The sequence below is a fragment of the Fundulus heteroclitus genome, chromosome 15, assembly GCF_011125445.2.
Source record: "Fundulus heteroclitus isolate FHET01 chromosome 15, MU-UCD_Fhet_4.1, whole genome shotgun sequence".
Taxonomy (NCBI): domain Eukaryota; kingdom Metazoa; phylum Chordata; class Actinopteri; order Cyprinodontiformes; family Fundulidae; genus Fundulus; species Fundulus heteroclitus.
This window is the reverse complement of record NC_046375.1, coordinates 24,492,194-24,508,576: the sequence shown is the minus strand read 5'-3', so window position 1 is coordinate 24,508,576 and position 16,383 is coordinate 24,492,194. Positions and strand designations below refer to the sequence as shown.

The 16,383-nt window shown below is 42.8% G+C and overlaps 1 protein-coding gene across 1 annotated transcript in view; it reads right to left on the bottom strand.

The window, feature by feature from the left end:
- The window catches only part of emilin1a (elastin microfibril interfacer 1a), a 39,503-nt gene extending 23,527 nt beyond the window's left edge, over nt 1-15,976 (bottom strand). Inside the window, exon 1 of the mRNA XM_012878104.3 lies at nt 15,595-15,976. Coding sequence (XP_012733558.2) covers nt 15,595-15,707 — 113 coding nt within the window. The 5' untranslated portion in view covers nt 15,708-15,976. The remainder of the gene's footprint in view (nt 1-15,594) is intronic.
- Between the last annotated feature and the right edge of the window lie 407 nt (nt 15,977-16,383).

The following is a 16,383-nucleotide window of genomic DNA, read 5'->3' as shown; positions in this document are numbered from 1 at the left end:
AAAGAAAAGATTAAACTTGTCAAACTGTAACTATGTTCACACAACATACATTGAAAAGTATTCTTTGCACTTTTACAAAGCACACTTGCCAATTTTAATCTTAATTGTAAATCTTAATTTTAAAGCCAACACAATTTCAAATTCTCATTCTAAATAAGCAAACAGAAAACTTTTAGTTTTATGGTCTGAGTTAACAATCAATTATTTATGTGTGGTTGCTGGTAGTATGGGACTATTAACTTTCTTTTTACAATTAGCTAAAGTGTAATGGGCTCGACGCACGAGGACCGACAAATGACATCGACCACTGGCTTTTATCGCCTCCGCCGTGAAGACTCAACACACAACAGCGATGGCAGCGTTTAAGATCACGCTGCTGGATCACTTGAAATCTTATTGGTTATGAAATTGGCGGGGTTTAGATATTTTCTGAGCAGACCGTGACCGACAAGGATGAGGAGTCAGAAGATTTTGCTGGAATTGACTGAAATCTTACTTTTATGTCTACTCTACAAAAGAAGAATACAACCAGGTTCATCCTATGTTACCGAAGAGGAAATCATCATTTTAAGGAAGCACTGCACTGCTGGTCCAGATAAATGGCTGTAGTCCCAAGCGACGGCGACAAAAGATCAACATTAAACAACACAACGTCTAAGTGTACAAGCTTGAAAATTTCACACGCACCAGTTTCGCCGGTGCTTTGCTGGAGGCTGGCAAACGATTGTCGCCTCATCGCACAGTTTTCACAGGAAATGGAGAGGAAGCGAGGCCAGAGCATGGCAAAATACCATGTCTTTTTACACAATTAAAATGGAGCCATGTTCCTTCCCAGGATAATAGTGTAAATAATCAACAGCTGCAGTTGTAAGACAATGTACGAAGCCACTTGCGTTTCTATATTTTAGTTCCGGCCTGCAGATTTGCCACAGGGCAGAGAGAGTGGCGCCATCTGATGGCCGTGCAGACATGACAGGGAGACCCAGTCAAGTCTGGGTCATGCTGTACCTGTGGTAAATTTGGCTCTAGCATACCGTGCTGATATTTGATCAAATCTTTTTATTTATAAATGTACCTTTTTTTTATAATATAGAAGGAAACACAGAGCTTAGCAGAACTGCAAGCATCATCATGTGTGCTGTAAGAACCGACTGTTGAGCCAAAAGGAGAAGTGTGAACATCCTCATTAAACACATGCAGAGGGCATAGCACTACAAAAGTACACAAGCAGCTTGTTGGCCTGCAGGAAAGAGACTACTGAGATTTGGGTTTTTAACAAAAAGCGTCTCTGAATCCAGCTGGATATACCGGCAGCTAACTTCCATCCTTGCAGGCGACAAAGCAAATGATGTGCAGCAAAAGCTGTATCCTGATGCTGTGGCGCATATCTGTGCCAAACCTAGATGTATTAAAGGAATTGGTGGAGACCAGCGCTGTGATCACCCTCTAAAGCTGTTAGTTAACAGGGTGCAGGCTGGCTTAGAGATGCTGCTGCGCAGTGGGCAGCCTAGACGGCTTAGGAAAGTGATCCTGCTTCTTTAGCATCACTAAACTTGAATGTTGCTTGATCTCCTACATTGACAGGAAAACAAAGCTTCATCAATAACCTCCAGACAGGAGAAAATATTTTGTTTTAATATTTCCAGTATTTTCATATTCTTACCATTAAGCCTGTAAGTAATGAATCATTTTAAAAAACATATATTTTTTGTAACAGGAAAGCTGTCTAAGGCCCTGAAATCCCAGTCAACACCACTTGGACACTGTGGGCAGGCATGTGCTAATGTGCTAATTTTAGCTCAGTGGAAAACACCTATTCCTCCTAAGGATAGAAAATGTTCACAAAAGCTCGTTAGGGGGCGATAAGGTTCACACTCAGAGGGAGAGAACTGAAAAGAAAGAATGAAGTGGTTTCACACTAGAACATCAAATGCAGTCTTTGTGTCCTTGTTTGCCCTGAGATAAATTATACACACAGAGAAAGTAGCAGATCGTGTTTCTTCTTCTGCTCATGATCAGACCTGTTCTTTTCTTTATCTTCATGGTGTCTGGCGCTACGATTGTCCCCGCCAACTTGCACAGTCAGTGAATTTACAAAAATCAGGCTTGTAGACAGCTACAGAGGCAGGTAGTGATGACGAGCTTTATGTGAAACGGGCTTGGTGGTCGACTGGACACTAGAGCATACTGAGAGGTAGGAATTAGGCCTTAGGTCACGGCTGTCCTAAATATTTTCCTCATTATCCTCTAAGCCCTATTTTCAGTTTAAAACACGGCCGCATTGAGATACTTTCTAAAAAGTGGTCTTTCCAACGGAAACTGTGCTCATCTGGTACGCTCACAGCATATCATGTTGCTGCGAGCTGGAACTTTGAAACAGAGCGCAGACTGGAGCCAGAATCAGCTCCAGCATAAGTCAGCGTCATTTCATCGAATACTGATCTGAGCAGTTCTGGAGATCCCTATTTTTCTACTTGTGGTTCTTTGCTGTGGTCCAGTATTACATTCCTGTTTGGATTATCTGTGGTTTTATCCATCTAGTGAAAGGTAGGGGAAAAAAAATCAGTACTGGGATCAGAAAACGTTCCTAACTATGTCCTGCTGTTTGGGTTTGTTCATTTATCTTTGCTCTGGTCTCTGTTTATTATACAGTGCATGTTGGAGGGCGGGTTTTAGAAACGGGAATCTAACATCACCATCAGGAGCTGAACAAACACAGAAAGGAGAGAGAGCCCAAAAAAAAAAAAAATCAGCAGTATATCAGAAAAGTTCAGATGTTTCCCCATGAAGTCCAACTGTGTTGCTTCTGCCTCAGTGATTCAGTGAAACCTCTATCATGTTTACCATCCTGACTCACTCACAGAGTCACAGACAGCCGATAAGGCTGACAAGTCACACGCCCTATCTCATCTGATGGTGAGCAGCCACTGCTCTTACACAAACAAGCCTTCTGTCATTTTTTCACTTCTGACCAGACACACTTAATCCATACACAACTGGCTCCTTTCTGGCCGATTCCACGCATACCGCCAGTGAGTTCATTTTCCATCTTTTCATCCCAGCATTTCAGTGAGAGAGGTCTTTGTGTCCGTTAGAGGAGGACCGAGTGTGAGCGTAAAACCAATTAAGCGCGTGTGGGTGTTGGACGCTGGGCAGCTCAACTGGTTGGGGCGGGCAGTCCACATGAAAAGGGCTGAAAGTCCTCGTTCCTTCCTGTCACTCTCCACGATTAAATAAAGGTCACAGGAGCCTTTATAAATGCTGGTGGACCTCTGCCCTTCCCCCAAACAACACAAAAGGGTTGTTTGTGCGTGTTCCTGCACGCACGCTTTCTGCTGCGTGGCTGCTACCTTTAAAAAGGTCACGCTGTTTGTTTTGATGTGTTCTTTCCTGTGTTTCATTCCCATAAATCTGGAAAACAGAGAAAACGTGCCTGTTGTAGCCGCTCCTCAGTGGATACCAGTTAATTTTAGATTCCAGTTTAGACTTCTTGTTTTGACTTTTAGGGCCCTGCATGGTGAGGACCCCCCAATATGTTCCTGGCAGGCTTAAGCCTCAGACTTCTGCCAGAGCTCTGAGGTCTTCTGATCAGAATCTTTTGTTAGCTCCACATCCTAGGTTTAAAACCCGCGGGGATCGCTTCTTTCAAGCTACTGCACCCCGACTGCCGAATCTCCCATTGTTTTTACGTCATGCGGATTCTATTGACCGTTTTAAAATGCAGCTAAAAACATATTTGTATAGACGGGCTTTTGATTTAATTTGATGTCATGTTTTCATGTGCTTTTCCTGTGAAAGGTGCTATACAAATAGAATTTTACTTAATTCCAAGGAGAGTAAGCCACAAAAGGTTATGTCTAAAGAAGCTGGCTTGGATGCTGTGTCCAAGCATATTAATTGAAAGTTCAATGCATAGAAAAAGTGTGGCGGAAAAAGATGAACAAACCAAACGGACAACAGCAGCCTTTAGAGGATTATGAAGGAAGGCTCGTTCAAGAGTTTGGGGGAGGTGTGCACTGCAGCTGGAGTAGGGGCTTCAAGAGCCGCCACACAGTATATAAAAATACAATTATTGGATTCAACCTCTCCTAAACCAGAGACGGCATCAACAGCATCTCATCTGGGCTAAGGGAAAAAAAACTGCACTGTTGCTAAGTGTGCCACAGGCCTACTATAAAATAAAAAGTAAATTCAGCATTTTATTTGGAAATCAGCGTCATGGAGTCTAGTAGAAAGAGTGGAAACAGAACCCAAGCTGCTGGAGGTCCAGTGAGAAGTTTCCACTCTCAGAAAGGATTGATTGACAATCCCAAAGGTAACAGTACCTGCTTTACAGATCATAGTATCATTGTGCTGGACAAACATTGGCAACAAACTGGTTTAATTTAAACTACACAGAGAATCTTGAGGTTTTGTACAGAGCAAGATGAGAGACACTACAGCCAACAACGGAGATGAGGTCAAGGCAGATGTTATTTATGTCGCAATTTTAATAACTACATAATATCTAACATTCCTGGGCATTCACATTTCCTCTGAGCTCTCTTGGACTGTGAACAGCGCCAAATTGGTGAAGAAGAACCAACAAGGACTCTTCTTTCTCAGGAAACTGAAAGGGACTGGACTCTCTACTCAGCAGATAATAAACTTTTATAGAGCTACAATCAAAAGCATCTTGTGTCTCAATGTGAGTGTGGGACGAGAGCTGCGCAGCGCAGGAAGGGGTGGATTTAGCACAGGTGGTGAGGACAGCACCATGCCGTCTACATCTAGACACATATTATACAGCACAAATCCAGAAAAGTCGAGTCTGTTACGTGTTTGGAGAGCTTCCAGGAGATGAATGGTCTTTGCAGGGTTTGGTGAGGTCCAGGTTTTCTGACTCCCACTCCCACCAGCTACAAAATTCTCACTCAAACTAAACTGGGGTAATAACAAAGATGGTAACTGTTTGAGATACATATATTTTCCTGTTACATTAGGCCACTTATTTCCCTCAATTTACCTTGAGGTATATTCTTTTAATAATTTAAATAATATTCAGGTTTATGTTGTTGCAACCTATACCAATGAAACTGTGACCCTTTTCTTACACAAACTGAATCCTGCTTCCAAACTTCTGACCTGTAGTGTGGGTCATGCATTTGCCATCTTCATGAGACTACATCCTCTTCATTGCAGACAGAGCATCTGCATAGTTTTGCATGAGATAAAGTATTGTTATTCTTGAGTCATTGCTGTGACATTTGAGTTGCACTTGTTGGAGGGGTTCATAAGCACGGTATACAAAGAGTTTGAAAGCTGCAGTAATTTTTGACCTATTGAAAACATCTGTGGCACTTTGGTTAAGCTGTTGATCAGATTATGTAGGCTACATTGTGAAACACACAGGGAGGCATTGCTGGAGCATTATTTACCTAAAGCAGGCTCCGCTACTACCTGATTGAAACACAAGACAGGTGTGAAACTGTTACACCAGAGGAAGCCACATGCCACAGGTGGATTCTGCTACGCAAGACAGACTAAACTGTGACTAAAAATATCAGTCTATTGTATGTTGTGCAAAGTGTTCCAAAATTGCAAGATCTCATGGCAAAATGTCATAATTATCTCATGTTATACAAATTTATTTTCTACAACTTTTCATTTATAGCTGTGGTTGTTATAGAAAACAGTGAGGCAGCAGCTTTAGCATTATTATGGGTTCTTGAATATGAAGGTGTATGCTTCGTATTTAAGACTCTTACTATGAAATAAGGAGGGAAGTAGTTCTTGATTTGACCGTTGTATAAACATAGTCGACTAATAGAGACAGCTTATCTGGGTGGCCTACAACATTAGAGTACTTACAATGAGCTTCCAGCTGTTTTAAATTAAATAGTTTAATTTACTTTTGTTCAAGGTCATATTTTACAAGCTTACATAATTTGGATCAAATGTTTTCAAAATCCTTATGCTATCTGTTAAGTACAAAAACATTATCTAATCATTTCTACCATGACCAGCATAGTCCAAGAAAAGCAATAAAAAGCACAAAATATGGACAAAATTTCGACTGGATTATCTTTTGCTGTATACAGTTTGTTTAAAAGGGGATTTGTGAAATCTTCCCTCTGTTTGTGAAAATAAAGAAGGTTTTCCCTTGGATATCAGTAAAATGGTGTCTCTTTCTTGTGTTCGGAATAATGCATATTGTATTATCACGTCTTGTGAGCTGTGCGCATTAGTAGACACCCACTGTGAAGGTATGAAATGTAAATGATAAGTAGGCGACCACATATACGCATGGGAAACAAACACTCGTGGTACCCGGGACATGTTGGACGGTCTTCATTACAGCCAAGTCCAAGCGCCTAGCAGTGAAAACACCCATTGCACAGCTTTCATTTCATTTACACAGCCATAACGCAGCATGAGTGGAAACGTTGCACCTGTCTGGGCATCGCTTTATGCTCCAATAAATTTCACTTCTAATTAAACAGCAGAAGCCTCAGAGCCGAGCAGGAAGTTACAGTCTGACGTCTCAACCCGCACATGCTGGGTCCATTTTACTCCACAGCGTATTTGCTCAAGCCCTACAGGGAAGAACTGCGGGTAAACGAGGAATATTCAGTTGCAAAAGTGACAGGGGGACTACGTAGGAGGAAGAGGGAATTAACGAAAGAAAAAAGAGGGCTGGGGTTCAAGGCTTTGACAAAGCGATCACTTGGCGGCGCCTATTGTTGAGGGATACTTTCATTTTGCCTTAAAGGAAATCCCCAGACAGAGACCTGAAAGGCTGTTCGGGGAGGGGCGTTTCTCATCGTTTGAACTGTGACCCGCTCAGGGTCAAGCACCCCTACAACGCTCTTGTAAAGACACACCCCTGTGCACGAAACCAAAGGTATACATACTGTCACAGATGACAGCGTAAACACTTGAGTGAACTCACTCCTGCCCGAGTGATCACACTCTGAGAGACAAGCAGCCGGAGAGGCGAGCGCTGACTTTTCCCTTTGGAGTTGCGCCAAAATCAAGGGACAGCCGGCCTATGTAAACCTCCGTCTGATTGTTTAGCCTGACGGTCAAGGGAGATATACACTGGAGGCTCTGATGCAGCAGTTTGGTTCAGTATCAGCCCTCAGATATGAAGTGTTGACATCTCGGGGGTTTTTTTTTTTTGGTGCTTCGCTTTTAGTCCATTTATGGAGGAATTTGTTTGAGTCAGGACAAAGCCTTAAAATAACAGCTGCCCTAAAAAAGGACCCGTAGCTAGCTAAAACTTTACTATCCTCTCTGAAGACTGTCTCCCCATGCTGTTCCATTTAGGCTTTAAGAGGAGGTTTATAGTTTCAATTGTTCTGTTATGGGGTGGGATTTGATAACTGTTGGGAGGCGGTCCAAGCCTCTTCGGCGCGCCCAAAGTTTGTTTAAACATAATAAAGCTTTTCAAGGCCGTGAATGCTGGAAGATATGCTAATTAGGTGACAATGGTGGAGTTTGGAACGCAATCCCTTTCCCACAGCATTACCATAAGCAAGGATATTCTTTACTGAAGTAATTAACAATGTGTAAAAACACACACACACATATTCTAAGTGCATAAGAAGAGGAAAATCCTGTTATGCCTTTATTTCCTGACTACACATTGGTACTTTTTGATGGGGTGTAGCTGTGTGACAATACTCATTGAATTGCAGGAAATAAATATCCAGGCAATGCATTGTAACTGCTTCTTAAGAATGAAACCAGTCAGATTTAAGGTAATATGGCTAGAGACAGGGTTGATGGGTCAGAAAGGCTATAGAGAGTCCATAACTTTCGCACAATAGATTTCATTTGTGCCGGTGCAATAACTGTGGTGCAGTACAAACAAGCAAATCTTGTTCTTCCTGAAAACGTAGGTCTTGGATTACTTTCAAGTGAACCCTGGGTGAGTTTGTTACAGTGTAAGCAATCGACTGTTCAGCGACCCAAAAGAAGTGAACCAGAGAGAGCAAGTGATGTCTCTTTTACCCACCTGTGATCTGAAAACTTTTATATCATTGCAGTACCTACCCTGACTCCTGAACTATTATCCAGTACTACTACTTTTGTCTAAAGTACCCAACATACTGAATAACTCTCTGCCTCACCGTCTGCTCACTGCAGGCAGCTTCTTATAATGGCACTACCAATAGACCAGCTGTTGTCACTGCGCAATGCTGTACATGCAGTTTGGTCTGATTCTATAAGTGCAGTCAGAAAGTGCCCCAAACTAAAGGGTTGGAATGTTTCTGAGCATTTTCTGCCTGATGGAACCAAGAAACATCAAATCATACTCACTCGTAATAAAAAGGTAGGCGCCTATGTGTCAGGCGTCAGTCTCTGACCCCCGCAGAGGACTTCAAGTATCTTGGTGACTTGTTCAGGAGTGATGGTTGTCGTCTGCAGTAATATGGGAACTGTTCAATGTGTTGTGGTAAATCACGAGTTGAGACAAAGAGAAAAGCTCTTGATTTGCCAGTTCATCTATGTTTCAACTCACGTCAATGGTCAAAAGTTACGGATCATGACAGAAAGAATAAGAGACTGGATTCAAGGAGCTTCCACCCAAGGCTAGCTGGACTTAGCCTTTAGAGAAAGGGAGAGGAACTCTGTTATCCAAGGGGAGCATAGGGCTGCTGCTCCTCCACATTGAAGGGAGTCAGAGGAGGTGGTCCAGAAATGTGATCAGAATACCTCCTGGGTACTACCCTTTTGAGGTTTTCTGTACACGGCCTGCTAGCAGGAGACCTTGGCATAGATAACAAACAAACTGAGGGGGAGGATATTGCCCTGGTGGACTAGAAAGCCTTAGAATCCCTCAGAATGAGTTGGAGAGTGCCTAAAACAGCAATGAATGGACGGCCGGACGAACAGACGGACGGATGGATGGATGGTTATAGGTCTTATATTCTTTATAATCGCACCAAAAAGCATGTATGGCAGCGTGTTACCTGATACATCAGCACAATGCCTTGCTGGTAATAAGAGCCTAAAACTTTCATCCTAACTAAGACCACTACCAGTATCGGTTAAGTATACCTAATCTACATTCATACTGCTCTGAGTTGTTTATGGGGTCATGTTGTAACTTTAGTGGCACTTCACTCAGACATTTGGATCCACGCTGCTTTGTCCCTAATCCTGCTTGGCTGTTAGCGCACACCCCGCCCAAGGCTGTTCACCGCTAAAGCTCTGTGAAGGGTTGACTTTCCCATGAAAGTGTAACATATTAACTTAAATAATAGAAAAAAAGGTCAGATCAAAAGTGTTGAAATTAATATATGACCAATAACATGTCTATAACACTGTAAAGAAGTAGAAGCATTATTCTATTACACAACGGTTTTAAAATCAAGTCTCAACATCTGTAGCTGAGGTCAGCACAGTTGTATGTCACTATTTAAGGAAATCGTTTAATTCTAGAGCTTCGCAATATATTTAATGGTGCATTGTTTTAACACTCTGCAAACAAATACTCCATCTGCCAGTTGCATGAGCTTTTACTGCCTTTACTCTCACAGATTGTAGGCTCCACTTGGCTTAAATGACTCTTAAAGTGTAGGAAAGAGAATTGATGACAGAAGAGGAAGAAAAGGGAGAATGTGGCTGTCCGATACTGTCATTCTAATATTTCAAAATATCATCGCAGATGCATATTTTCCTAATATTGGGCAACTTTAGTCATTCTAATGCCACAGTTTACATGAAGCTAAAAGCAGAGTAGGACCAATCACAGAGTAAAGTATTACATTGGGGTCCTTGGTGACTGAAATTACTGGAACAGTCTATAGCATATACTGTATGCCCTTAAGTAATGTAATATAGTGCCATCAACAGTTGTAATACTGCATAGACCTTAATAACCCAGACCTGAGATACAAGAGTGTCAACGTCCACATGCAAGAGTGAGTAGATGATATATCCATTTATTAAGATAATCAGTTGGCAAATTTAGATTTAAAATTATTTCCCTCAACAAAGAAGTTAATTTCTGATTAAAAAAATAAATATATCTCACTGTGATAAAACAAAGTGAAAGGAATTTGAATTTTGAAAAAAAAAACATTTTATTGAATATGGCATTTGAAATTCTTTATACCCCTCTCAATAACCAGTAGAAAAACCTTTATTGGTATAACAGCAATCACACCCTAAGAAATGCTGACCAGCTGGTTGTATGATGCCAATAGTATTCTGATGACCACTCTTAGTTTGGAAGACCTCCTTACCGTCACCCAAAACTTTAGTTACCTGTACAGATTCTCTGTCCAGTTCAAGCCAGCGCTGTGGCTTGGCAACTTTAATATTGATATACGATCTTAAAGAAGTATATTTGTCAAAAGACACGTATTGGTAAAATTAAAAGATTACTTAGAACCTTAGAGTAAGAGTTTATTATCTCTAATATGAGAACATCAAAGCTTCTCATAAAGGTTGAAGGGGGTCACCCTATGTGCAGCACTCTAAAACTATATTATGTGGAAGGAGGAAAGCTGGCGTCTAATGAATGCCAGAGCCACCAACCAAGATGAAACAAAGAAAATCTGAGATTACATCAGAAACATTGACCTCTGTGACTATTGTATACGGGCTCATGGTTAAGGAGATTGGTCTGATAAGTTCTGAGGTCTTCCAGCTACAGGACTTTCACTCCTTTCAGATGACAGTTCCACAACAAAACCCACCTTTATAGATACAATGCATACTTACCACTCACTATAAAGCTGGCATGAATATGCCACAATGTGTGCTAAAACAGTATGTAACCTTTGCCTAACAATCTCACCATATTGTTGCGCATAATCACGGAGACTTTGAATGCCCGAACATTCGTAGGTAAACCTCTTCCAGCTATTTCATACAAGTCCTTGATTAATAAAAACATAGGTATGAACAGCACATCTAGAGTCAAGATTGAAAGTATCTTCTACAAGTGCCAAATGATGTTCTGTGATGCCTCCTTCTCCAACTGCTTCTCCGCTATTGGTCAGCCTCAAACCTTGCTACATCATTTGTAATGTCCTACATAACATCATCAGCGGTTTAAATGGTATACCCTGTTTTACCTCATGTAAGTGTAGAAGTGCAGATGTCTGCAGGGATTTTCAAGGTATTCGCCCTTGCTGCTGTTATACCTCTAGAGGAATTTTGCTAAAAACCACATAATTCAACTCCATGTTGGTCCCAAATGAAAACCCCCGAGAGATGTTTAAGTCTGGATAAGCTGGCTGACATAACCTTTCGCAAAGCCAGAAACTGGAGCTGTGTGCAGTCAAACGCAGACAGAAATCCAGTCCAATTAAAGCCATGGTTTACTCTCAAACTGCTTCACCATCAGTTCTCTCATACCTTGTAAGACTTTTTTAAAGTCAAAGGTTAAAAATAAACGAGTAACTTATTTGACCAATTTTCCGAGATTAGACGAACATGTAAATCTTCCTATTATACAAGCAAACTGTCACTGAAAACAATTCTATTGTATTTTACCATGCACTAATAATTAAAGACTAATAAATCACAAAGGAGGGAGAACAAAGAGTTTATAGTTCTTCACAGTGGACCCACTGACATTCATTAGTTTGCCCCGAGACAATTTTTAATGGAGGCTGAATTACAGACAGCTGTTGGCCTACCGTGCCCATACTGGCAAACTCTACAGCGTTTATAAGCCCGACTCCTGTCTGTGAAGTTGCTGTTCCAACTTTTACCACAATTCCTTTTGGCAACATCCTCTTGGTGCCTTTAGTCGTGCACGTAAGCAGAAATGGAAAAAAAGCGATGGACTTCTTGGAGATACAATACACCATACTCTGTTGAGGCACCCTACTATTGAAAAACATTAATCTCTAACCTCTTTCACAATCTGCTTCAAGCTGCCTTAGAAGCCTTATCATCTCTGTGTGTTTATTGAAAGGACCAAAGTGGAAAGGGCGGGGGGCGGGGGGAGGGGGGGGTAAAGCCAACCTGCCACTGTAACACCCTCAGAGACGCAAACTGAGGTGGTCACAACACATTTAGATGATTTTTTTAAAAGGGTGAGCCGGCTTTGCTCCTTGAAGGTGTTTTGTAGCGATGACAGACCGTCTTTGCGACCAGCTACCCAGAGGATTTAAGGCACACACACACACCTGAAAAGTGGCACATTACACCTTCCATTCCTCAATAATACACAAGAACATGCCGATCTCTGGTCTTTTGCCTACTTCTGTTGCTTCAGTAGCAGTTTATAGACAAGCTTGTCTTTGCTACTGCCGGAACTGTTTCGTAATATAAGTTTTTGTATTCAAGTAGCCTAAATCTAGTTTTTTGTTGTTGTTAACCTCTGATGTTACAGCGTTCTGTTGTTCAAAGTCTGGCCTGGCCAAATGTTCAACGTGTTGTACCACCACGTGTCAGTTAACATTGTTTGTCCACGATGAGAAAGTTCTTGGGTTGGTCCTGCTGGCAGCATAGCTTACTGTAGATTCTGTGAAGTTTCTCTCCAATGACCAAGAAAGAAAAGATTAGATTGCACACCACAATGGAGCAGGCCGAAGTTAGTTTGAGAACAAATATGTGGTTGAAGATGCAAGTCATTGATAATGAGAGAGAGCTGATGAATCCTTTTTCTGTTTCCACTTCTTGCTATACCATCATGTGACGATGGAATACCGTGTCCATCAAATAAGCTAAAACAGATGAGCGGTCCACTTATCTCGCCTTAACTAATCTTCTTTGTTTGATGCATCTTACGGGATGACGGGCAGCACTGAAACTTTGGCAGGAGATGTGTCCAGCAGCTCTGGGCCCTCCCACAACCCCTTAAGACCTCATTTAAAAGCCTTTGCCACTTTTGGAATACTTCACACATCTGTCAAAACAGATCAATTGAGTTCAAACAAATGTCAGAGGGGCAAACCCAATTGCCACAGGCCAGTGCATTCTTCCTTCTGATGCGTCACTTTGTGCGTGTGTGTGTGTGTGTGTGTGTGTGTGTGTGTGTGGGGCACAGGCCAGTCAAGTAGACTCCTTCACGGGGAAGGCATTCAACAACAAACCAAGCCCCCTCATCATCCTATCAGTCTGCCTTCTCTCCCGTCATGTTGCTCCCCCCTACCCTTTGTTTCTCTTTCATGCCGTCTTGTCGCGCCTGCTTGCTTACTTTGAATAAAAATACTTTTTTTCTTTTAGCTTTCTCCAAACAAAAACTTTCATTTTATCCATTCTGCTTGTCTCATCCATACTCTTCGCCCCTGCCTGCTTTCCTCTTTCTCTACTCGCTTTACTTTAGAGCAATCAAGAGTTTAGGCCTCCTCACACACCAACAGAGGGACCAGATCTCATCACTCAGGCAGCCAGTGCAACCGCAGAAGCAGCAGCAGGAGCAAACGGTGCCAAACTGAGCAGGAAAGCCTAGTCGAAGCTCTGCTCGCAGAAGTTTGCCGTGCCATGCAGGCCAACGAGCAGACGAGCGCCACATGGACGGAGATGTGTCATTCATTCACGCTGACGTTTTCTTGTGAGCCTTATTCTACCCGCACATGGACACCATCCAGTTCACCACTCGTCTGTCTTGCCAAAATCTGCTTAGTTGACGATTTACGAACACACAATCGGCAGACACCCACACGTGCGCGCTCAGATTTACACTCACGGAGGTGGGGTTGGGAGGCCTCCTTCCACGCAAGGATTCTTCAGGTGGAAAATGGTGCACAATAATATATTCAAGTCTTGGCAGTAAGTGACCATTCGTCACTTTAAACTAAATAATTTCCTAAGGGTCCATTTAGGAGGTCACTTTAGTACTAGCTGAGACACTGATCCAAAGTGTGCTGGGGTTTGTAATGCAAAATGTTTCATTTATGGCTCGCATATATTATATAACGATTTTTTTCAGTTGATGGAACATATTTTCAAAGACTCAGGTGAACAATTTAAGACAAAACTGGGGGGAGACATTACACTTCTTGACCTAAATCCATTAACTATCTGTGCAACGTGTTACTGCCCCACCCTCCTCGTTGATACCCTCCACCGTAGAGCAACGGATTCCTTCAGCGCAAGGCTGACATGGGGGGGGGCTCTGTAGAAATCATGGACCCCCTGAAAACTTTGCACTAAGGGCTCTGGAACAGTAAATATTTGTAATCCTTAGAAGCCTTGTCTATCTCAGGGCCCCACGAAACTCAACATCACCACCCAGCCATCAACTCATGCAGCTCTCTTTAAAGTGCCCACTGAGCGGGAGCGCTAATAACCAATGAGATATTTCCTGTAAAGAGACATCAGTGCACGTCAAACTCCAAAGGTCCCCTCAGAATATACTGACTTTCTAGTCATGGGACTTTTTATCGCTTATGCGTGACAATTTTTCAGTTTTTGCCAGATCACAAGACTGTGATATGACATTAAATTGATATGCAGCACCTTTAAAAGTGCTCTCACAGAATTTGGAACATTAGAACCAGCCTATGTAGAGGTCAGTGGTAACTCTGGACGAGCCAGAGATCCACAGCTCAGGTGGGATAAACTGCTGATAGGACAACTTGTAGCTGTACTTCTCTAAAGATCTGGCCTTGATAAAAGAAAAGCCAACATCGAAAGAAAGCCAAGTGAAGTCGCAGTCTGTCCCAAGCGGTGTATGGAGACACGTTAAAAATGGAAGAAGGTGATCCGGTTAGACGAGACCAAAAGTGAACCTTTTGGCCTACGTGATGAAAATGCTTTGATGGCCACAAAACTAACAGCCCACAACCTTGAACACGCCATCCCCTCCAGGGCACATGTTGACGGAAATATCATGCTGTGGACCAGCTTTTTTTTTTTTCCCCCAGCAGGAGCAGGGAAGCTGGTTAGAGGTTCTGGGAAGATGGATGGACACATAAAGGGTAATCCCAGGAGAAAACCTGTTAGAAGCTAAGGCTACAGAAGACTTGGGAGGAAGACAGACGTTTATCTTCCAGAAGGACAAAGCATATTTATATATTGGAATGGCCCAGTCAAAGTCCAGACCCAAATCCAACTGGGAGTCTAAAGCAAGACTGTATTTCAAAGATACTTTGCCTCCAATCTATCTTAGATTTATTAAAAATAAGGCTAGGACAAAAGGCTAAGTCTCTATACCTTCTTCACACATATAGCACAAATGTTCAGAAATACCTTTAAACATTTGCTGCTGTGTGTGCAGCACAGTGGATCTATAACGTATCAGGACTGTTTACATACTGTAAACATGTCAGACTTTTAAGGTTAATGCCAGTAAAACCAGTTGAAAACCATTACTACTTTCTTTTTTTTACTCTTGTGTTGGTTTCTCAAATAAAATCCAAATAAAACACATTTAATCTCATGTTTGCAACGTGAGGAGAAGCCAAAAAGTGTAAGGGAGGACGGATGTTGTAACGCACTGCAGAATGGAAACACTCCCATTTGACAAATAAATCGGTCATTCATTTAGTTTACAACTCACGTCATGATGCGTTGACGGGTCCAAACATTACCCACAAAGACAAGAGAAAGTGATAAAAACTTGCTTTAAACTCGCCCCGCGGAGGCGCGCAGGTCCCCCCCACCCCCCCCCCCCCCCCCCCCCCACCCCCCGGGTCTTACCTGTGTCTGCTCGCCGCTCTCTGACCCGCCTGGATGCTGGACTCGGCGGCATATCCGAGACCCGAACACCACCGGGTCAGCACGAAGGCGAGAAGGTAGAACAAAGTCTCCATGGTCACAAACAAATCACTGTTAAGTCGCTCCAAAGCGTTCCCCCCACCCGGGTCAGGTTCCCCCCTGGTGTCCGTGAGCCTCAGTTGCGCGCTGACGGAGCGTGGAGCGGCAGAACCATGGCTTCAGGGTGAGAGGGTCCTGCTGCTGGGTCCAGACATGTGTAGATCAGACGGTGAACTGCTGCTGGTACTGCTGGTGTTGCTCAGGGTCTCTCTCTCTCTTTCTGCGTGTGTGTGACAGAGGCAGAGCACATGCGCCCTCCCCAACCCCATCCACACACACACGCACGCACACTCTCTCTCCCTCTTACACACACACCTAACCTGCCTTGTTTTTCTTTGCTGTTTCGCTTTAACATTCAACAGAGACCGCATCATTGGCAGCGAAATCCTTTTTGGACCTTTCCAACAAGCAATCTCTCATCTACTGTAAATAACGCTGCTGGGGGAAATCCAACCCCCGGCGTATGATGCTCTTGGGAACAGGTGGAAGTTGTTACAGCCATGAACTGGCACGGTGCAGAAAACTGTACAATTACATCTGAAACGGTTGCGGTTGCTTGTCCAGGAGACATTTTTTCCCCAACTGTAACAAAAGTTCAGGAATGATAAGTGGATATTTTGTTTCCTGGAGGAACCAATTCCAATCTTACGTGAAACTTGAGCTTGTTGTTAC